General features: G+C 41.9%; 1 protein-coding gene across 3 annotated transcripts in view; it reads left to right on the top strand.

Moving 5' to 3' along the window:
* Wdr26 (WD repeat domain 26) overlaps positions 1 to 19878 on the top strand; it is a 41797-nt gene extending 21919 nt beyond the window's left edge. For all 3 annotated transcript variants that reach the window (NM_001401444.2, NM_001109081.3, NM_001436026.1), the window contains 7 exon segments: positions 3234 to 3374; positions 6235 to 6354; positions 8191 to 8336; positions 8770 to 8848; positions 9786 to 9915; positions 11805 to 11990; positions 15327 to 19878. In NM_001401444.2, coding sequence (NP_001388373.1) covers positions 3234 to 3374; positions 6235 to 6354; positions 8191 to 8336; positions 8770 to 8848; positions 9786 to 9915; positions 11805 to 11990; positions 15327 to 15352 — 828 coding nt within the window. In that variant the 3' untranslated portion in view covers positions 15353 to 19878.
* The last annotated feature ends 2494 nt before the right edge of the window (positions 19879 to 22372 follow it).

The raw sequence follows: 22372 nt of genomic DNA, 5'->3' as shown, positions 1-22372 counted from the left end.
CAGGTGCTGGGAGTCAGATGGGGCCCGGGAGAGAGCTGCACCTGTACCGTTCAGAGTTATTTCCTATTGAGTTATTTAAGGCAATTGGTCTCTTTTCTTTGTCTTCCTCTTTTGTCTTTCTCTTCCCTTCCTTTCCTACCAGCCTCTCTTCGTTCCTCCTGTGGTCTTTTGAGATAGGATCTTATGTGTAGCCTAGCCTAGGCGGGAACTTAGGATCTTCCTATGTCTAACCTTCCAAGTACTGAGATACCATGCCTGAATAAAACAGTTGGTTTTCTAGATAAATATTTGTAAAGAAATTTATTGTCAACTTAGAAGCAAATCTTTGTATACATCTGGAGTACTGTTTTGTCCAGATTTTGCGTTTGGCAATGTTGAGCTAGTCAAAAAAGATTTAAAATTATGTAAGCCAATATGACCTGCCCTTGATCTGATTTTAAACTGTTGTATTATTAGATATTTTGATTTCTGAAGATGATGGATTGGACTGTACTGTCATGTAAGATGAGCGTAGGACCTACAAATCAACAGTCCACTTCCCAGTTCTTACTACAAATCAACAGTCCACTTCCCAGTTCTTACTACAAATCAACAGTCCACTTCCCAGTTCTTACAGTCTGGGGCCGGGGACTTCAGTTTATTACACTGTCTTCAGACCCGTTTTACTTTCTTAGACGTCATCACTAATAGATCCTCCCACTCCAGGCTTAAATTTCGTTCAAGGGGCTGGAGACATGGCTCAGTGATCAAGCATTTCCTGTTCTTCCAGAGGACCCCAGTTTAGTTCCTAACATCAATATCAGGCCATTGGGACCACCAGAACTGCGTGTAACTTTAGTCTTAGGCCACAGGTGAAACCTCTTCTGGCCTCTGCACCCCACTTCCCACCCTAACAAGTACACAAATAGACGTAGTTTATTTTTAAGTTGGGCTCAGTAAATCTCTAGTCCATATTACTAGGTCACATTTCCTCTATTTTCTTTTTACCTTCCTTAAACCAGAAATTTGGAGTTTGTTTTCTACCCCACCCTGAGTGCTGGGATTGGACCTCAGGCATCGTACGTACTGCTAGGATCTATTGCCTTGTCCCTCTACAGTGCTCTCTTCCAGTCTTTGGTTCTGACAGGTCGGGCCTTTTGTTATGCTCTGTGTGCACATCCTCATCTTGTATGCGCGCATGTTTGAGACTGCTGGGTTAGCTTGTTTGGGTCTTTTCCTTCTTCATCCTCAGCATCGGTGCTCCCACCCACTCCCTAGCCCTTAATGTCTTAAGTCCTTGTCCCTAGACTGGCTTTTTAAAAAAAAAAAAAAAAAAAAGATTTACTTATTATATATGAGTACACTGTCGCTGTCTTCAGACACACCAGAAGAGGGCATTAGAACCCATTACATCATGTGGTTGCTGGGAATTTAACTCAGGACCTCTGTAAGAGCAGTCAGTGTTCTTGACCACTGAGCTATCTCTCCAGCCCTAGACTGGCATTTTTTAGTGGTTTAACCCACCATGTCAAATCCAGCTGTTACTGTGAGGTGAACATGCCAACTTTGCCAGCCATGCCACTTAGCCATTTGCTCTGTGTGTAGCTCAGCGTGCACAGCATAGGCCTGAAGGAGGCAGCCTATGCACATTCTCTTCACTGGCAAAGACAGATTTCTTTTATTATTCACTTTATATTCCATTCATTGTCCCCTTCCCAGTCACTGTTTCCCATAATTCCCCCAGCTTCCCTTCCCTTCTCCAAGTGGGTTGGGGCCCCCTGATATCTCTTCATCCTGGCACTTCAAGTCTCTGCAGGCGAGGCACTTCCTCTCCCACTGAGGCCAGACAAGGCAGCCCAGCTAGAAGAACATGTCCCACAGACAGGTAACAGCTTTGGGGATAGCCCCCACTCCAGTTGTTCAGGACCTCCATGAAGACCAAGCTGCACATCTGCTACATGTATGCAGGAAGGCGTAGGTCCAGCCCATGTATGTTCTTTGGCTGGTGGTTCAGGCTGTGTGAGTCCCCAAGGGTCCAGGTTTGTTGGTCTTCCTGTGGAGTTCCTACCCCCCTCAGGGGCCACAATCCTCCTTCCTGTTCTTCCATAAGAGTCTCCAAGCTCCATCCTCTGTTTGACTGTGGGTACCTGTATCTGAGTCAGCTGCTAGGGAGAGCCTCTCAGAGGACCACATGCTCCTGTCTGTAAGCATAACAGAGTGTCCTTAGTAGTGTGAGGGATTGGTGTTGCCCATGGGTGGGTCTCAGTTGGACCGGGTATCGGTCGGTCATTCCCTCAGTCTGTCCTCCATGCCCTGCCCTGCATTCCCTCTGGACAAGGTAGATTTGGGGTTGAATGTGTTTTGGGTGGGTTTGTGTCTGTCATTCTACCAGGGTTCCTGCCTGGCTACAGCAGGTGGCCATTTCGGGTTCCGTGTCCCCAGTGTAGTGAGTCACTTCTAAGGTCATCCCCATTGATTCTGAGGTGCCTTCCTTATCCAGGCAGGCAGATTGCTTAATCTTCCTAAAACTTCATCTGAGCCCTGGAGTATGTCGTTATTAGCAGAATAATGTCGGGATCACACTGTTAGTGGTAAAAGACATGTCCACAGAAAAGTCCTATACAGTTTTAGCTATTTCACTCTTAATATTAAAAATTGTAGACACCAAACAGACAAAATGTGTGTGTAAAGTGGAGTATCACTAAAATCAGATGCCCTACGGTGTGAATGAACCACAGACATGGAAGTGAAAGGAGCCAACTAGTAGAGACCCAGAGTAGACAAATCAGTAAAAACAAAGCAATGGTTCTGGAAACTGCAGGAGAGAAATGAGCACTACCAGATACAGGATTTCTTTTGGGGGGGGGGGGAGGGATGGTAAGAACGTTATTAGATAGTGATAGTTGAAACTGTTGAAATTTATTACCCTCAGAGGAGTATGTATTTTATGCATTTATGTGTCAGTTAAGTTTTCCAAATCGTTAAGAAGAGCTGACTTGGTATACACATCTACTTCCAGTCTTAAGTTTTCTCAGGGCAAATACATATTTGTATGTACACAACCTCTTGTTTATAGTCGGTGATTAATCGGTCGGTGTGAGTGAATGTCTGTGAAGCAAGTGGCCGAGCTTACGCGGGATTGGTGTAGAAACACGAAGAATAAATGAGAACATCAATGTACTTAAGTTCTTGTGCTAGAAAATGGTAGCTTTTAGGGTAGGAGTTTAACCCCGTTGTTTTATTTTATTTTTTAGGATACACACCTGTTAAAACTGCTTAAAACGTTAGAAGGACATGCGTATGGTGTCTCTTACATAGCATGGAGTCCAGATGACAGCTACCTTGTTGCTTGTGGTCCAGACGACTGCTCTGAGCTTTGGCTTTGGAATGTACAAGTGAGCAAGTTCTATCCTTAGTTCTTGTCCAACATACTCTAAATACATATGTTTATTAAAACTTTTATCCTTATCCGCACTCAGGAGGCAGAGATGGGTAGATCTCGGAGTTTGAGGCCAGCCTGGTCTACAGAAGGAGTTCCAAGTCAGCCAGGGCTACACTAAGACTCTGTCTCTAAGGGGAAAAAAACAAAACAAACAAACACTATTCTTAGTTTATGCAACAAAACTGTTTAACCCAAACTACTCTAACTCATCTCCTGTAAGTTGTGGTGCTTCAAGTGTGGAGAGCCCAGGTGTCTGGATTTATAAATCTAAATCTATTTAAACTACTGTAACTTGTCTCCTGTAAGTTGTGGTGCTTCAGGTATAAATTTAAATCTATTTAAGGCATCAGAGCTTAGATGCCCAGTAAGCATTTCCAACATGTGTACTTTGCTCAGTGGAACTTATACTATTGAATCAGAAAAGATTTTTATATTTTCATCATTGTGTATAAAACGTAACCTTTCAAGTGTTAAATATAATTTCATATTTTGGGTTTTTTTAAAAATTATTTTATGTATATGAGTACACTGTTGCTGTCTTCAGACACACCAGGAGGGGCACCAGATTCCATTACAGATGGGTATGACCCATCATGTGGTTGCTGGGAATTGAACTCAGGACCTTTGCAAGAGTAATCAGTGCACTTAATCACTGAGCCATCTCTCCAGCCCATAATTTCATATGTTGATGGCAAGCACAGCATCTCTTAGCCTACATTTAGTAGTCTGAGCTTGTTTAGTACAACTAAAGAATGTTCTAAGAACATACTTTTATATTACTTTTTCTAATTTAAAATATAATTTATGACATTATTTTAGAAAAACTTGGCATTAGATTGATTCCATTTTACATGTTTTTGAAATCCCGTATTCAAAATTTAAACTTGAGTAAAAAATGATAATCTATGGTTTGAGTGTAAAAGTCAAACTCGATGGGATGGGCCTTTGAATCCAGTAACTTAATACAAGACTGAAATAATACTGCAGGCAGGCTGTGGTGCTATGCACCTTGACTCCAGCACTTGGAAGGTGGAGGTAGGGGCAGCCAAGTTCAAGGCACCCTGGTCTACATAGCAAGCTCCAGGACAGAATAAGGATACCTCACAGAGTTGAGTCAAGAAGCATGGGAGGCCTGGGCAAGAGAGTGGACACTGAGCAGAGGTGCAGTCCTGATGCTGTCTGAGGAGGGCTTCCCTACTGCTTCTTCAGGTCCTCGTGGCAGGAAGTCACCATGTGGTGGCAAAAACCGAACCTGGTTCTCTGGAAGAGCAACAAATGCTTTTAATAATGGCTAAGCCATCTCTAGCACCTGTTACTTTCTAACACCTAACCATATCTCATTTTGTTCCAGAAATGTCTTTTGTGCTATTTGTATCAAGTTAGCAATTAACCATTGTTAAGTTTGGGTTTAGGGGGTTGGGGATTTAGCTCAGTGGTAGAGCACTTGCCTAGGAAGCGCAAGGCCCTGGGTTCGGTCCCCAGCTCCGAAAAAAAAGAACCAAAAAAAAAAAAAAAAGTTTGGGTTTAGGGAGATGGCAAAACGATGACTAAAAATTGGAATAAAACAGAGAATCTGATCTAAATGACCTTTTTTTCCCCCATTAAAGCTTTTTTGCCCTCCTAAGTAGGCATGTATAGTATTACTGAGGATACAGTGACTGGCACTTGTGTGGTCAGGGTTTAGTATCTGGGTCAAGGTTATTATGATATATATAACTGTTCCTAGGTAGTCTTAAGTTAGGGCTTTTCCTAGACGGATAGTCCTTAAGAAGTCTGAAGGTGCTGGTACTGGTCATGGTGATGGCAGCACATGCCTTTACTCCCTGTGGAGTAAAGCACTGTGGAGGCAGAAGCAGTCAGATTTCTTGAGTTCTAGCCAGCCAGGACTATACAGAGAAACCCTGTCTTGAAAATCCACATAAATAAAGACTTAATACCAAAACAACAAGAAAAGCCCACAGACTGCTTGTATTTACATAGTTTCTAATGGAATGACTTCATGTCTGTGCAGAGTAGAAGGAAAACTTCTGCCCTAGAGCTTACTGTTCTTTTTATTGACAATTATTTACTATATATATAAGTATACTGTAGTACACTGCAGCTGTCCTCAGACACCAGCAGAGGGCATCAGATCCCATTACAGATAGCTGTGAGCCACCATGTGGTTACTGGGAATTGAACTCAGGACCTCTGGAAGAGGTCAGCGCTCTTAACCACTGAGCTGTCTCTCCAGCCCCAAGCTGTTTTAATGTATTTGTTAAAAGTAAACACTCAAGGGGCTGGTGAGGTGCTCAGCGGTTAAGAGCACTGACTGCTCTTCCAGAGGTCCTGAGTTCAATTCCCAGCAACCACATGGTGGCTCACAACCATGAGCCTGATGCCCTCTTCTGGTGTCTGAAGACAGTGACAGTGTACTCATAGAATAAATAAATAACTTTTTTTTAAAAAGAATTGCTAGTTGCATTAATACAGTTTTAGGATAAAATCCATAAAGAATTTTGGAGTTAGCTGGAAGATCAGAAGGGTTTAGGGTATAACTTCGGGATTTTCATTGTCTTGATTGTGAAAAATTGTTAGTTTATGAATGTAATTCTTTTAAGATAAAAATTTTATTAGAATTTATTAAAGGTTATCTCATATCTGAACTTGTTAGTTTTTGTTAAGTGCTATAGTCTTGTTTCTGGTGAGGCCACAAAATGTGTTTTTCTGACCAGGAAAATCTCTCCGTTCTCCTCTTCCTTCACAGTCTTTTACTCTCTATCCCCCTAGAGATAAATCTCAAACATCTTATCCACAGTTCTATTTCCTTATAGACGGGAGAATTAAGAACAAAAATGAGCCAATCTCATGAAGATAGTCTGACCAGTGTAGCCTGGAATCCAGATGGGAAACGCTTTGTGACGGGAGGTCAGCGCGGCCAGTTCTACCAGTGCGTAAGTACCGAGTGCCTCCTCACCACTGTCTTGACTACTTAAACGGAAATCGTTTTTTATTTTTTAAATGATCCTTTAAATTTCTACTTACTGGGAATGGTGGCACATGCTTTAAATCACAGCACTTGAAAGGTGGGGCTAGACAGATCTCCCTGAGTTACAGGCTAGCCAAGGCTATGTATACAGTGAGAGCCTTCTCAAAAAAGGAAAACATAAAATAAAAGCAGATTCACTTGACACGCTGCATGAAAACCTGGTTCACCTTGCTCCTAAGTGAGTATTTGATAGAATATTCCTTACTGTTCTTTTTTCCTATTTTTAAAACTCTTTCAGGTATTCATGAAAAATGTAGAATTAGCTATACTCCAGTATTTGGGAGGCAGAGGGTGGTGGATCATTGAGGTCTAATTCAGCCAGGACTACCAAAACAAAGGTCTCAAAAACAAAGGTACTAAATTTTTTTTTTTTTTTTTTTTTTTTGGTTCTTTTTTTCGGAGCTGGGGACCGAACCCAGGGCCTTGCGCTTAGGCAAGCGCTCTACCACTGAGCTAAATCCCCAACCCCGGTACTAATTTATAGGACTGGAAATCTCAGCAATTTCTTTTGAGTGGGTTTAGACCTTCGTAAGTAAAACATTACTAGCTGGGCATGGTAGCCATGCCTATAATCCCTGCCCTTGGAAGACTGAATGGGGAAAATTGCATAGTTACAGGATAGCCTGGGCTATAGTGAATTAGATACTAACCTGGACTATAAAGTGAGAGACCCCATCTCAAGAAATCAAAAAGCAATAAAGCATATTTGTAGGCTGTAGCTCAGATTGTACAATGTCTGGCTAACATATACAGAGCTCTGAGTTTGTTCCCCAGGACCCAGTAAAACTGGGCAGGGTAGTACACACTGCAGTTCTAGCACTTGGGAGACAAGACGATTCTGCATGGTCAGCCTGGGATTTATGAGACCTTGTGTGGAACTACAACCACCCACAAGAATGCTGGTGTTGATGAGCAGACGGGATAGAAACATCTGCAGAGTAAAGTAACCGATGCGCAGCTGAAAGGGCGGCACAGAGGTTGAACACGCAGTACTTTTCCACAGGACCCAGGCTGGGTCCCAGTACCTGTGCTGCGTGGCTCACAGCTGCCTCTGCCTCTGCCTTCAGGGGGTCCAGTGTCCCATTCCAGCTTCAGGAGTGACTGCTCATGTGTACACACCTCACAGAGACACATGATTTTCTACAAACCCTTTAAGAAGTGCCAACCGCTGAAGAATTTTCTAGAATTTCAGGGATCTTATGGTCACCAGCTCCTATGTGGATTGCACTTGTGTTCTTCTTTTTGGGGCAGGCTCTCTGTACCCCTGACTGTCCTGACATTCCCTCTGTGGACCAGACCTCACACACTCAGAGGTCTTCCTACATCTGCCTACAGAATGCTGGGGTTGGAGGCACGCATCACCATGCCAGGCAGTTGTAGTTTAGTTAATTAAGTTAAGGTAGTTACCCTGGGAGCTGTGATGAATGAAGTGTCCTTGTGCTGTGCAGGTTCCGTCTGTCCTGTCCCTGTCTCACATGGCTGACGGGTTGGTTCTTAGATTATTTTTCCCTCACTGCATCATATTAGTTAGGTGTTTACAGAAACTCATTCATAGTTGGTCTTTGTGGCATCAAACAGATTCTAACAGGCTGTGTAACCGCCTGCTTTTCTCCTGGGTAGGTTGTTTACTATACTCCAGGGTCAGCTCACCCTAGCAGTTAGTTCCTTGTCACATTGTTCTCAGAAAGCAGTGCCAAGCGTTTCTGAGAGGTTTGTTTCGGTTTCTTGTTTTTCTGCTTAGGACCTGGATGGAAATCTTCTGGACTCCTGGGAGGGAGTGCGAGTGCAATGCCTGTGGTGCTTGAGTGACGGGAAGACTGTGCTGGCTTCTGACACACACCAGAGAATCCGGGGCTACAACTTCGAGGACCTGACAGATAGAAACATGTAACTATTTTGTTTCCATTAGAAAAGGTCTCATTTAGCTGGTGTGGTGGTGGCCCGTCCCTTTAATCCTATGACTCAGGAGGCAGAGGCAGGCAGATCTCTGAGTTCCAGAGCAGCCAGGACTGCACAGAGAAACTCCGCTTTAGAAGAACGGGGGGAGGGGGTTGGGAAGGAAGGAAGGAAAAAGAAAGAAATGCTCTAATATACCAAAATGTGTGTTTAGTTGGGCTTTTTCAGAAAAGCAATTTTTGTTTGTTTGCTTTTTTATTTTGATTGGTAATCTGAGCTGGCATTTAGGTAGTATTTGCTCGCTCATTCTGATTGACCTATGTATGGCAAAATATCATTTAAACTATAATATTTTATAGTCTCTCCTATTTTGAAATACTTGGCTCCTCATTTGCTGTTCCTGACCAATCATTTCTGATTACAGAGTACAAGAGGATCATCCTATTATGTCATTTACTATTTCAAAAAACGGCCGACTAGCTTTGTTAAATGTAGCAACTCAGGTATGGTTTTTTTAAAACATTTAAAAATTTTTGTTTTAGTGAAAATTTGCTTTTGTTGTTTTAGTATAAGTGTAAAATACCTGAGTTTAGTGTTTAAATGTGTAAGGATCAAGAATAAGTTAGTTGAAATAACTGACATTTTTGACAATAGAAGCTGAAAGTGCTCCTTACGCAAAGGACTATTCACAGTGACTGTTAAACTCTATTAGACTGGGTCGGAGAGACCACACCTTCTGTCCCAGCACTTGCCCAAGTGTTAGGAATTTACCTAACACTCCTGGTGTGCATGGCAGCTCCAAGCCAGCTGGGCTAGGTCAGTGCTTCTCAGCTCAGCCTGTGGGTCACAACCCCTCTCTGGGTGGAGTGACCTTTTCATGGGGGTTACCTATCAGATATTTACAGTAAGATTCATAACAGCAGCAAAATTACAGTTATGAGTAGCAACAAAATAATTTTATGGTTGGGGGGTCAGCACGCCATTAGGAGCAGCCTTGAAAGATCCCAGCATTAGGAAGATTTAGAACCATTGAGCAGCCCATGAAGATAGTCTCTTAAAAAGTAAAACAAACCAGTGATTTGTATGCGCTTCTGCTATGAGGGCTGGGTGCAGTGCTGCACACCATTAATCCCAGTTAGGGGCAGTAGAGGCCGGTGGGTCTGAGTTTGAGACCAGCCTGGTCTGCAGAGTGAGTGAGTTCCAGGGCTACACAGAGAAATCCTCTTGTATTTTTTTTTTTTTTTTTAAAGAAAAGTGTGGTGGGCAGGAGGATGTCAGAAGCTTGGTCAGTTCCATGGGAGCTGGGGGCATACAATGAGGTTAACTTTAAAAATAAAAAGCCCCCCCCCCCCCACACACACACCGGCAAAACCTGCAGGGCTCAGAGTGAGACCCTGTCTCAGAAAACAGCAGCAACAAGGATTTTTTTTTTCCCTACAGGGAGTTCATTTATGGGACTTGCAAGACAGAGTTTTAGTAAGGAAATATCAAGGTGTTACACAAGGGTTTTATACAATTCATTCGTGCTTTGGAGGCCATAATGAAGACTTCATCGCTAGTGGCAGTGAAGGTAAAGTATTCCTGCCCCACTGGTGCAGTTCTCTCCCTGCCTTTCAGGGGAGCATATTTCTTGGCAAGCATAAGATCTGATCTTACATTTTTTTAGTCTGTCATCCAGTACCCTTATGTTACCTTTCGGGAAATGGCTTGAGTCCTTAATTTTGTTGTTAATTTTGTTATTAGGTTTTGTTTGTTTTCCTTTGTGGTGGTGGTGGTGGTAGGACCCAGGGCCTCAAGCTGCTCTCATTCCCTGGCTAAGCCGTCCTTACTGTTACGGATTAGTAGTGCCTCTGATGGCCATGGTTTGGAAGTGTGTGAGATTTTGAATCAAGTTAATCCTTACACTTGTTTGTTCATGGGATTGGGCATTTTCGAAGGTTGGTAACAGTCAGCCTTGCTGGTCATAGTGGCACATGCCTTGAATCTCTAAAGGTGGACGCAGAGCTAGGCAGGTCTCTGAGTTTAGGACAGCCAGGGCTACACAGAGAACATAGGCCCACACCCGTGTGGCTATGGCTTAGTTGGTGTATGTGCTTAAAGCTCTGGGTTCAGTCCCTCACACGTTCATGCATAGTGCTCACACCTATAATCGCAGCACTAGGAGTACAGGCAAGAGGGTCATAAGTTCAGGGTCATCCTCTGCAACATGGTGAGTGTGAGACTGCCTGGGCTACATGAGCCTGTCTCCCAGGAGAAAAAGAAACAAAGAACAACTGTCTTACACAGGAATAGATTAGAACATAGTCATCATAAGCCATGCCTAGTTCTGACCTTGATGGCTTCAGATCCTACTTTGTTTACTGCCTTGTCAGCACATACTTCCCGTGAACATGTCTTCACATGAACCACAACTCACAGAAATCTGCCCATCTCCCAGGTTGTGGAATCAAAGGTGTGTATCTATCGTCACACTTTTCAAGCCTGTGCACTTTCACTGAACTACAACAAACCACCAGGTATGGCAGTGCGTGCCCTGAATCCTAGCTCCTGAAACGTAGAACAGGCCACTCACTCACTCACTCATTCACAGATTTCCACACTGACCCTTTGGTTCACCAATAGATGTCTTAATAAACTTGGTTTATCCTTGAGTTCTGCTTTCAGACTTAGAACCGTGGTCATGTAATTAGCTTATCACTAAGGTGCAATGGATTTAATTTTTCCTATGGTCACTTCATGAGATTAGCCTCTTCTAGAAGCTACATATAAGATGCAGATAGAAGTAAGGTGGTTGTCTGTAGTAATCCCTAAGCAGGGCCGTTACAATTAAGAGGCTAACTGCATTTGGATAAGAGGTGGCTTAACTTGGTTACTGTCTTTACATTATGGGGGAAGCATAGTACCCACTTCATAGCATGGCGATAGTTTAATTACACAAAGTATTCTGAATTGTTGCTGGTTTTCAGTTTGGATACCTTGTTTTTTTTGTCACCTGAGATCTCCACACAGTGTACTAATCATCTCTGTTCTGTACTTCCCTATGTTCATACACCCTCATTGTAATTGGAGTTTTTCTGTTAAAAAATGCTGTTAGGTGTTTAAGTATGTATGTGCACACATGAATGTGAGTGCGGATGCCTGCAGAAGGAGCCAACACATAGGTGCGTGGGAACTGACTGAACTCTGGCCATCTAAGGGGCAGTAAGCACTCGTAACTGCTGAGCCATCTTGCCCCAGGTTGCAAGTTTATCAGTCATATGTGAACAAACTCTTACAAATGTTTTTGTGATTTTTAGAGCTCAAACAGAAAAAGGTAACATGGCTTTCACAAAATTAATTTATTAAATTATCTGTATTTTTTTCTCCCTGTAAATTGTAATCATAATAAATAGTAATTTTTACTCAGTAATTTTGTCAATTATAGCTTCCTAACATTTCTCTGAATTGCTGTACATTTAGATCACAAGGTTTACATCTGGCACAAACGTAGCGAACTGCCCATTGCGGAGCTCACAGGGCACACGCGCACAGTAAATTGTGTTAGCTGGAACCCACAGATCCCATCCATGATGGCCAGCGCCTCAGACGATGGCACTGTTAGAATATGGGGACCAGCGCCTTTCATAGACCACCAGAATATTGAAGGTAAGGTCATACCGTTCTGTTCCCGAGATGAAGCATTGCCAAGTTGACAGTACTTTATATAGTGGTTGAAACATGCAATATGGCTTTTTTTCTTCTTCTTTTCACCTATCTCATTTTATGGAAAGAGTTTAAGAAATCTAGGATTAGGTTTTATTACTTTTAGAGAGGCAATGAAGAAGTAAGCTAGAATATGCTGCCTCATTTGCATCAGATTAGCTGTAGTATTAATTAAAGATCTTTGGATTCGCAGGCGGGTCAGTGGTAAGTGCTTGCCACATAGGCATGAGGACTTGAGTTTGGATTCCAGAACCCCCATGTTGGTGTACAGCAATGTGAATCTAAAATCAATCCCTTTGCTTCTATGGGATGTGGGAGGGGGCAGCAGAACTGTCAGGCATGTGCAGCGAATGAGAGACTTCCTCTTGAACTGGAAGAAGGGCGATGCTCAAGATTGTCCTCTGACCACCATATATCTTACCACCTTGCTTGCATGCACATACAAATCTATTAAAATGTTTTGTCATGTAAATGTGATATTACATGAAACATTTTTTATACATATGAGAACAAACATGTATAAAACTTGAGAAACATTAATTTTAATGATGATTATTTTGGGATTTTCCTAATATCTTAGCACTGTATAGAATGTGCTATACTGACATGAGCTATGTCTGACAGTGAGGGAAAGGAGAGACTAAAATTTCCCGGGCTGCCTATGTGCCAAGTAGCATGCTCAAGAGGATTTGCTCTCTCATGTGTGTATGGTCTTATAGGAGATACATTTTCATTTTATAGGGAAGGAACCTCACATATGTTCATGACCTTGTGGGCGACACAGTTTCATTTTCATTTTATAGGAAGGAACCAAAACATGACAGAGCTCAGTAACGTGTTGAATGCTGCCGTTTCGGCTGCAAGGTTTTCCCCACCACCTTGATACTTGAAGATGAAGAAAGTCATAAAGCTAACAGATGAGGACAAATTCTTGATTAAATATAATAGTACTAGAGAGAAGTAATAATTTTATGTAAATATCTTTATTTTCCTCAAAGAGAAGAAGTAAAAATGTCTTGTTTGGAAGGAAATGACTTACAGATTGTTTTGTTCAGTGTGTTGCACCTATGTTGGTGTTTTTGTTTTGTTTTTCTTGTGTGTGCCTGTGTGCCCATGCTACCTGATATGATCCTGGGACCCACATGCCAGTCCTCTGCAAGAGTAACAAAGACTCTTAACTTCTAAAGCCACCTATGTCTCCAGCCTCTCAGTAATTTAGTAAAAAAAAAAAAAATCCAACAATTTAACTAATGATTTCCATTGGAGGGAAGTTAGCTTTTTGTTTTGTTTTTGTTTTTTGTTTTTTTAAATATATAAATAGATGAGGCTGGGTAGTGGTGGCACACACCTTTAAGGCAGAGGTGGGAGAATCTCTGGGTTGGAGGGTAGGCTGGTCTACACAGAGAAATCTGTCTTAAAAACCAAAAAAAAAAAAAAAAAAAAAATCCACACAGAGTTGAGAATGAAAAAGTGTGAGACTTGGAGTGAGGTTGCTGGGACTTGGAGATTTTACTGTTGCTTCTCCTGCGTGGGTCCTAGTTTCTGCCAAGGCCCTCTCTTTTTTTTTTTTTTTTTTTTTTTTGTTGTTGTTGTTGTTGTTGTTGTTGTTTTTTCCGGAGCTGAGGACCGAACCCAGGGCCTTGCTAGGCAATCGCTCTACCACTGAGCTGAATCCCCAACCCTAAGGCCCACTCTCTTACATCCAATAGTTCTTTATTTTGTTAGGCATTCAGAATGTGATTGGAAGAAGTAGGAAAGTACTGGTCATGTGGCAGCAGCTCATGAGAGCTGTTTTACCCAGCATGGGATAAGAGTTTAGACACACCAGAAGAGGGCATCAGATCCCCTTACAGATGGCTGTGAGCCACCATGTGGTTGCTGGGAATTGAACTCAGGACCTCTGGAAGAGCAGTCAGTGCTCTTAACTGCTGAGTCATCTCTCCAGCCCCCATGAACTTCTTTAAATGAATTTATTTTTATGTTATGGGTGTTTTCCCAGAAGCCAGAAGAGGCCATCTGCTTCTCTGGGACAGGAGTTAGAGGCTTTACAAACCCACCGTGTGCATTCTAGGTATCAAACCATGGTCCCCTTCAAGGACAGCCATTGTTTTTTTTTGTTTTTTTTTTTTTTTTGGTTCTTTTTCGGAGCTGGGGACCGAACCCAGGGCCTTGCGCTTCCTAGGTAAGCCCTCTACCACTGAGCTAAATCCCCAGCCCCAACAGCCATTGTTTTTAGCTGCTTGTCTATCATCATAGCTCCTAGCCCCAAAACTTTTTTAAGGAGAAGTTGCTGATTTTTTTTGTGTTAAGTTGCAGAATTGGTTACTTTCTGATTTTTGATTGTGTGTTTGGGGGCGGTATAAAATAAAATGAATAAGTGGAATGTTTACACATGCTATCAGCGTAAGGTGCATGAACCTAGAAATCAGTAGGCTGAATGAAACATACTAGAAACAAAAATATACCAGACATAGCATGTGCTGTAATTACATTTTATATTAAAGTGATATAAAAATAGGCCAATCCACAGGCCAGAGGAACGGTTTTGTTTTTATCAGAATGCATGATTGCTGTAAGATTGAGAAGGTGGTCTAACATTGTATACTGATAATACAAACTGAGTTTACTAAAACTTAGACACTCTAAATGAACGTATTTTGGTGTATGTGAACTTAAATGTCACATCCTTTTCCCAAACAGAGCTGGATAATGAGGTGGACTGGGACCAGTTGGAGGAGCTGAGCAGACAGAATGTTCCGCTCCACCTCATACCACCAGAGTTCCCTTTCCATCTTTTTTGTTGTAAACTAGCAAAAATTTTCTTATTTAATTATCTATTTCAAGCTTTATTTTAAAAATAGGAAATCTGACAGGCATGGTTGTTTACGCCTTTAATCCTAGCACTCGGGAGGCAGAGGCAGGTAGATCTCTTCAAGTTCAAGACGATCCTGGTCTACCTAGTGAGTGCCAGGCCAGCCAAAGTGACCCAGTGAGACTTTGTCTCAACCCTACCCTTTCCTTCAAGAGTAACATAGAAATGGGAAATTCTAACATAATTACTCATTCCCTCTTCTCCATTATTCAAAATAATCACAAGGTTATAATTTAATGTATCACCTAAAAACTGAGAGAGGCCGGCCTGTTGTTCAATGATTATGAAAGTATTAATAATTTGTTTATTGTTACTCTGTTATTTCTTGATGCAGATGTTGAAAGTTTCTAACTGGTCTCTTTTCTCTCTTCCCTTTTCTCTGCACATTTCATCTGGTCTTCATTCAGAGGAATGCAGTAGCATGGATAGTTGATGGCGAATTTGGAGCAGACGACTTCTGTTTAACTTAAAATTAGTCGTATTTTAATGGCTTGGGATTTGGTGCAAACAAACATGATTGATAGCTGGACAGACATGCTCGTCGTGAAAAAAGAACCATTTTGAAGCCCGATTGGGGCCAAACATTTACACCTTGCTTCATAGTAACCAGTGATGAAGCACGTCTTTAGAACGTTGTTGGACACCATGTTGAATTATCCCCATCGGTTGTGAAGAACTGTGCTACATTCAGGCTTACCCATTGAACTCAGTATATATATTTTCCCTCCTGCCTTTTGTCTGGTGGGATACCATTCTTGTTGCTCTTCTGTGTAATGAAGTTCAAATGCTTGTTTGGAAACTTTATTTAACAGTTTAGAAGGCTTGATAGGAAGAGTTCATTAGTCTGAAGAGTATACATTGGACAGGAAAGAATTTCCTTTTGTTTCTCCAAATCTTTCCGCCTTATTTAGCTTGAGATCTTTGCAGCTTGGTTCATGGATTCTAGCCTTGCCCGTTGCGCAGTATATACTGATCAGATGATAAACCAGTGAACTATGTCTAAAGCACTCTCAATATTACATTTGACAAAAAGTTTTGTACTTTTCACATAGCTTGTTGCCCCGTAAAAGGGTTAACAGCACAATTTTTTAAAAATAAATTAAGAAGTATTTATAGGATTAAAGTGACTTCATTTGTATACATTTGAAATCTAAACCAGCTTAAAAACAGTGTCCTCTGTGACTGAGATACGCAGTGTAACCGATGCTGTTCTGAGTGCCACGTGAGACATGGCATGGTCAGAAAGTGTTCACAAGGACATGGCACAGGAAAGCCAGAAAGATACTCTGAAGGTTCCCCCTTTTTATTTTCTTCCCGAAGGAACATCAGTACACAATACTGAAGAAATTCAAGATTCAAAAAGGAAAATTTTATAAATAAACATGGGAGATCAGCATCAGTCTAGGTTTTCAAGACAGCTTGTACCAAGTTCTTCTGAACTTGCAGGAATCATTTTGGTGTGATCTAGCAAAAGTAGACATCAGGAGATAGACCCACTTCGGGGATTGGTAGTGTAGTTGAATTTTGAATCGTAGAGGAATTCAGCAGGCTCCGAACATGAAACTGGAATTAAAGCCTGAATCGTTTCTCCTAATGGCCCTTAATGTCCAACATATGTAGGGACACTCATTTAAGAAGATTCCTTCTCAGCTTCTCAGATGTTGCCATAATGAACCTCATTCAAACTGGTGCTGTGGACAGTCTTTCCCTCTCCTCCCCTTTAGTTCACGGGAATGTTTCCTTTATGGAAGAAAAGACTACTCATTTTGAAAACCTTCTAGCTAACATAAGCCCAACTGATGTTCATGATGCGCTTTAAACCTCATAACTGTTGGGTCTAACAGTTTCCCTCGAAATCCATGTTTTCCAATCGGGGATAACCAGGGTGACCACAGCTATTGGAAAGTGGAATTACTCCCAATGTATTCTGGTGAACAAAAAAAAGAAAATCTTGTACAACTTGCCCTTGAGGCCAAGCCAAGTCCATAGCATTTGCCATGATCACACCCTTCAGGACCCTGAGAAGAGCCAGGCCTGTACTGAGGAGTCTTCCCACTGTGGGGGTCATAGGAAGGGAAAAGCTAGGAAGTGGGAGAAGAAAACACATTTGGCCTTAAGATAGTGTTCATTCTCCCAAAGCCACAGTAAGGAGATGACAGATCATAGTCAGCAGATTATTAATTCGAATGGGTATGTAAGAGAATCCTTTAAGCATCATTTTTCAAAGACCACCACTTTAGAAAATCAAAGAAATCCTGTTTTGATACTTCTTAGTTAAAATAATATGTTACCGTTTATCTGGTACTTCATTTTCTTGACTAAAATTACTTTTCACTTTAAGCTTGAATAAAAATTTTCATTCATAACTGTATATAATTAAGTGGCAACTCCTCTTTACCTCAGTGCAGTTAAAACCATCTTTTGATTGATATACCCTGAAGCCATTAACCCACATACCCCAGTCTCTACAGTAACAATCACTAACAACGTGTGGGTGTAGAACTCCACAGCTCTTTACAGATGTGGTTACATTGTACTATGTGGCACATACATAGTGTTCCCTGAGGTTTGTACCCAGCAGGGCAGTTGGCCCTTATGTTCTGCTAGCACACCCGGCTGCACCTAGATCTGAGTTTTCACAGTGCTTCTGAAGTACATTTAAAACACCAAAGGTGAGGGACATCAGCAGAACATAACCCTGTTAGAGGGGAGTTAGAGCTATGCAGAGCTGTTCATAGAAGCTAGGTGAGTTTGGGTTCCAGGTCTGTCATAGCTGGCAGCTTCCTCTAGAGACTGCTACTTGACCGTGCCAATGTGCTGTAAGCGTCTGTTTCGTACACTTGCCATGAATTGAGTGTGGTAGAGAGGTGGTGAAGAGACCTAGGGTTTGTGGTGGAAGAGCCTGGTGGCAGGAGTTAAGTGAGGGTCTCTGACAATGTGCTAACTCTAGGAAGGCTTGAGAGAATCCTGTCAGGCCTGCCACAAGGCGCTAGCCAATGTCTGAGCTGAAAAGTACCAAGACTTTTTGCACATAGATCAAAGTAGTGGAGAATTTTGCCTCCAAAAATCAGGTTAGTAGGCTCAACTCCATGTGCTTGAAATGCTTTTGTTGTTAATGCATCGATTAAGGGCTAGAGTAAGAATGAAATTAAATGTCTCTTTCCTCTAAATAACTGGTTCTTAGTGGTAAAGTGTTGGATTCGGGGATCACTGAGGTTGGTTTGTGGGTGGTGATGGAAAGAATCGGAGAGGGAGTGAGTTAGGGGAGATTTGGGTTTTGATTCTAACTAGTATTCATGCCAGCTGTATGGCGCTGCTCTTCCTGGCCAGATAAATGTTCTGGTAACCCAGGTAAGTGGTCATAACAGGACATTTTATTTGCAAATGTCCCCATAAATTGACTCATTTTATTGGGTGGGAGAACAAAAAATGGAATTCTCTGAATTATAAGTAATTAAATTAACCTGCTAGGGAAACCGAAACAGTAATTCTGCAAGATTAGTCAATTAGGAGTGCACTGCCTCAACTGGCGTTCTGTGGCATTAATAGAAAATTCTTTCCCCACCCCTCCCCGTCTTGAAATTTTCTTTTTTAGGATGTTGGTTCCTGCAAACAAGAACTGACCCCTGCCTCCCAGTGGGTGCATGTCTTGCACACCTCTCATCGCTTACTTTACAGCAGAAGGATGGGAGGAAAGAAGATAAATTGTCTTAAGATCCGTTGTTCCCATTTCTAAAAACACATTTTTACTTAGTAATTTTACTTTAATGTCTCATTTAGACTTCACCAACTCTCCCTTTGTGTTGCTGGCCAAAGCATTACCACCATTTCCAAAACCATACCTGATTTCACATAAACTGCTAACTTAAAAGAGGTGAATTTGCAGTTACACTTAGACACTTTCTAAAAACAGGGTGAGACCAACCTGAACTTTGCAGTGTTGAGTTACTGTCATAGCAGCTGCCCTAGAGTTGCAAAAACCCATCCCTATCTACTTAATCCAGATTGCCTGGATTTAATGAAGTTAATCGTATAAAAGTGTGTGTGTGTGTGTGTGTGTGTGTGTGTGTGTGTGTGTGTGTGTGTGTGTAAGTGTGTAAGAAAGAACGATTCATAAAATATACTAGGAACAATTTTTAGGTTGTCATTTTTACTGAACGTCTTGTGCACATGTAAAGTACTCTCAAGTTTAAGGCTTGGTTAATACTTGTCTATTTTTATAAGAATGAAATTGTGTCCCATCTTTAACTTAGACATTTACATTATCAGGATCAACATGCTAGAATTAAATCAACATTTATAGGCTCGATGGTAATGTTATTGGCCCCTAGAGAGGGTGGGGGGAGAGAAAGAGGGGAGAGAGAGCGTGTGTGTGTGTGTGTGTGTGTGTGTGTGTGTGTGTGTGTGTGTGTGTGTGTGTGTAGGGAGATAGATCACAAAGGCATGTATATGCTTATAAACCAAGCTGTAGAGATCATGTAAAGAACCTGGGTGCTGCTCCAGAGATCTCTGAGCTGTGGAAAGTGCTAAGGCATTGTGGTGTGTGTAGCTAACAGAGCTGTTGGTATGGAGTTAACCATGGACTGATAAGATGTTGCCAGAGGATTGTGTTCTTAAACTTTGGGGTTTGCTTTTTAACTGCCTCTCAGATTATATTTAGTAGTTTAAATTTCTTTGTTTTATTATTTCATTAAAGTATAAAAACTTCAGGTCTTATATTTATTTTCACTTGTTCTACTAATTATTTACAAGACACCTTTTGGTTGACATTTATTTTATAAATGTGTGGTATATTAAATGTCTTTAATTTTTTTGTTTTACTGAAATTACAGTAACTTTGATTTGCTTTCCTGGGATTTTGAAATTTCGTTTGAATTCCACCTTTTCCATGTCAGTGCCCAGCACTTGCCCAGTCTTTGTATTCCCTCTGTCGATTCAATAAACAGAATGAGTAATGAAGTAATTCTTGTGGCATCACATCTCAACAGACTGCTGAGCCTGTGGCCATAGCCAGACCTAGGTTCATGGATGATGGAGTCTAAGAGAACAGTTTTTAGTGTACTTGAAGGCCACCGTGTATCCAGTCACAGAGAAGGTAGATCCCAAAACTCTACTTAAGTAGAAGTGCATGGGAGACTCACCTCAGAGTGGTGCTGGGTTAAGACTTCAATCTTCTAATCACTCATTAGAGGGAAAAACGTTGAGTTAGCTCAGTGGGCCAAGCCTGATGACCCAAGCTTGGTTACCAGTACCTGTATGAAGAGAACTGACGTCTGCAACAACGTGCCCCCCGACCCCCACCACGAAAGAATCTTTAAGGAAATTAAAGGAGAATCTTTTTTTGTGTAAGCACATGTACATGTGCTCCCACTCTGAAACCAGAGAAGGAGTGAAATCCCTGGAGTTTTAGCAGTGTGCAGCGTTGGGCATGTTTGCTGGGACTGTGTCTCTCTGGCCCCAGAATCAAGTGTTCTAAGTCCACAAAATTGTCCAGAAATCCGTATGCCCTCCCTAGCTGGAGGTGGGGGTGGGGTCTATACATATGCTATGGAGGAATTACTTGCTTTGCCCTGTGGAGATCTCATCAGCAATAATAGCAGTTAATATGTTGTCTTCAGTTAAGTGAGGTTCAACGATCTAGTGTGTGGAATAAGCAGGCCCTGGGCAGGTCTAGAAGGAAACTATCCACAACTGGGTCTGTGTTCTCTTCCTTTGGGAATGAGTAAAACTACTTTGTTCCGGTGCCAGTAGATAGGTTAGGAGTTAGTGGATGTACGATGAGGTCCTGTTCCCTATGCTGACATCACAGGCCCTGGGCAGTGAGGTGTGGGGAAGAGCTGTCAGGAGAGCCATGGAATAGGAACCATCTTTTTATACCAGGGTTGGGGTGTAGAGCTCACTGGTAGAGTAGTTACCTAATATATGCAAGGCTCTGGGTTCATTCCTTAGCACTGCAAAAACAAAACCTTAACCACGACCTTCCAGTATGGACATACAGAGGTTCTCTGAGAAAGCAGAAACTTGATTTACTGGGGGCTTTTCTGTTTTCAGTTTTGAGACATGCCTGGCAGTGTAGCACACTTGGGAGCAGTGCTGCTTCGGCCATTACAGGAGTCCTCCACTGGCTTTACGCCAGCCACACTTGACTGGGTCGTAATGGCATGGAAGAGACCCAGAACTGCAGTTGAGCAAAGGTAGCAGAGCAGACTGACAAGAGGAAGCTGCACCAAAGCTCCCAGCTTCTTCCAGTAGACTGACAACACGCCTAGCCTCACGGGAGCAACTGAAATGATACCTTTCTTACCTGAAAAGACCTAAGAGTAACTTGAGTGCAGTTAGTGCTGTGGCTTACTGTGCTAGCTGCAGTTGAGGCTTTGACCCTGGCTAGCCTTCTGCCTTTAAAAATATTTGAGAAAAGTGGCCTTAATCCTCTAAGTTGAAGTGGCTTCACTGAAAATCCTGAGTACAGCCATTTTTTGAACAGCTTTGCTAACCAGCGTTACATTTCAATCTATTAAGTACATGGTAAAATCGCATGTTTGGGATACAGTTTGGTTGGTACTGAGTTCCAGACCGGTCTTTAAAAACAAACAGGTGAAGGAGAGAAGACTGTTCTAAAAAACCACTTAGCCAAAATCATTTGTACGTCTACTTCCAGGGGATCTGATGCCCTCTCCTGGTTTCCACAGGCACTGCACACTTGTGCACAGACATGCAAGCAGGCAGAACAAACACACACACTCACACGCACGCTTTAAAAAAGACAAAACCTCAGGTTGCTGACCCTGGATGACAAAAAGTTTCAGATTCCCCCCTTCTATGGAGCTGGGGTTGGACCTATTATTGCCTTGCTCATGCCAGAAAGTTACACTAACACTGAGCCACTCCCTGGCTTATTCTATTTCGGCATTATTAAGTCAAATTTTTCTAAAAGAGAATAACACCTAGTACATGATAATTCATAACTTCTGATAAAATGTTACTTGTAAGCAAAATCAATTTTAGCAGTCAGAAGTAAACTCAATAAAAGTTTCTTTTATACATCCAGAAGGTTTTACAGTTCTTCTAATGTTCACTGTGCTATTGGGCTGGTGAAGTGGTTCAGAGGTTAAGAGCACTGGCTGTTCTTTCACAGAACCTGGGTTCAATTCCCAGCACCAATGAGACCTTAAAACTGTAACTCCAGTTGCATGGATCTGACACCCTCACACAGACTTACATGCAGCTAAAACACCAAGACTATATAAAAATAAACCATTTAAGAGAATACTACTCAAGCTCACTACCTTGAAGAAAAAGAAATGTATTGGTGAATTGTGATTATGTTGTTCCATAATCTCTGAACTAAAGGACGCTAAGTCAGACTAAAGCAACAGAACAGTCAGATTAACTTGTTATTCAACAGCCATTTATTGTTTCTGTGTGCAAGGCACTGTTTTAGGCGCCAGAAGGG

This window comes from Rattus norvegicus, chromosome 13 (assembly GCF_021556685.1).
Source record: "Rattus norvegicus strain SHRSP/BbbUtx chromosome 13, alternate assembly SHRSP_T2T, whole genome shotgun sequence".
Taxonomy (NCBI): Eukaryota; Metazoa; Chordata; class Mammalia; order Rodentia; family Muridae; genus Rattus; species Rattus norvegicus.
This window is presented reverse-complemented; position numbering and strand designations above follow the sequence as displayed.